The following is a 1214-nucleotide window of genomic DNA, read 5'->3' as shown; positions in this document are numbered from 1 at the left end:
TACCAGGATATCTGCTAGGTTATGAGCCCAAAGCTGGATCGTGGACAACGTAATGAGTGAATATAAGGCTTCTACGACGAGCGATAATGCAAGTACGAAGAGTACGATAACTAGTGCGACTCCGACGACCCAACAGCAAACAGCGGTAGTATCGGTGGGGCAACCTACTGTTACGCTGGCTGATGCAAGTCGCGTTGGGGTACCAATGGCTGGAGTAGTGGGGCAGGCTGGAGCGTCGCCAGGACTACTTGGTGTGCAGCAACCGGCGGTTCCTGTAGTTCAAAGGTCAAAACCATTTGGCAGCAGCAAGCCACCGAAGTTTAGCGATACCTTCGAGGTATACCAGATGAGTTTAAAGCTCTATCTTGAGCAGCGAGACTCATGGAGTGTGGTGACCGGGGAAGAAATGCGTCATGCATTTGATCCGGTGTTGCAGCGTCAATATGATGATCGAAATCGACTGGCCATGGAGACTATAATCCGAGGCGTAAAAGGTGCTGATGCCCAAAAAGTGTGCATTTGCAGCACGGCGAAGGAGATGTGGGACACATTGACTGCGGAGAAATCCCAGCGAGACTTCTCGTATGCAGTGCATTTGAAGCGTGAGCTGTACACTCACTCGTACGCCCCGGGCCAAAAGATGGCGGAATACATCCAAGAGATGAACATGTTGCGGCAGCGTTTGCAGCACATGGGGCCCAGCTTCGTGATAGACGATACGTCGATGTCTCAGTTGATGCTGATGGGAGTGTGTGCAGTGCATCGCGAGATAGTGACCCAGTTCGACTTCTCATACCGACAAGGAAACCCCCCCATCGTTGCAGCAAAGTGAAAAACGCACTGCTTTCGCGCGATTAAGAGGGGAAGATGGCGGCTTGACCCGCCCGAGACCTGCTGGCGCAAGCAGTGGCGCTCCGAGGTGGCCATGCTTAATGGGGAAGCCTACCGGGAAGCATAAATTGCCCGAATGAGGGCCAGGCCCCGCCCTGGTCCATCGAGGGCCGATGAGAACCCCCGTGCCAGACAAAAGACGTGCCATCGCTGCTACCATGGAAGAAAGATGGAACCATGGAAAAAACTGTTGGTACTACAAGAGCAGGAAAGAAGGCCATGCTGGCAAGGCGAGGCCAGTGGAACGGAGAAAGCCAGAGAAAGAGGAGAGAGAATTTCATGGGATTAGCCAAAAACCCAAAAATTCAGTGGCACTACGCCTT

General features: G+C 53.0%; 1 protein-coding gene across 1 annotated transcript; it reads left to right on the top strand.

Moving 5' to 3' along the window:
- Positions 1-466: 466 nt before the first annotated feature.
- On the top strand, positions 467-858 carry PITG_22606 (uncharacterized protein; the record flags this gene model as incomplete). The annotated part of the gene is made up of 2 exons (XM_002909667.1): positions 467-780; positions 825-858. The coding sequence occupies 2 exons, from the start codon at positions 467-469 to the stop codon at positions 856-858; spliced, it is 348 nt and encodes a 115-aa protein (XP_002909713.1).
- Between the last annotated feature and the right edge of the window lie 356 nt (positions 859-1214).

This window comes from Phytophthora infestans, genomic scaffold, assembly GCF_000142945.1.
Source record: "Phytophthora infestans T30-4 supercont1.4300 genomic scaffold, whole genome shotgun sequence".
Taxonomy (NCBI): Eukaryota; Oomycota; class Peronosporomycetes; order Peronosporales; family Peronosporaceae; genus Phytophthora; species Phytophthora infestans.
The sequence above is the reverse complement of the archived record's forward strand: the minus strand, read 5'-3'. Positions and strand labels throughout refer to the sequence as shown.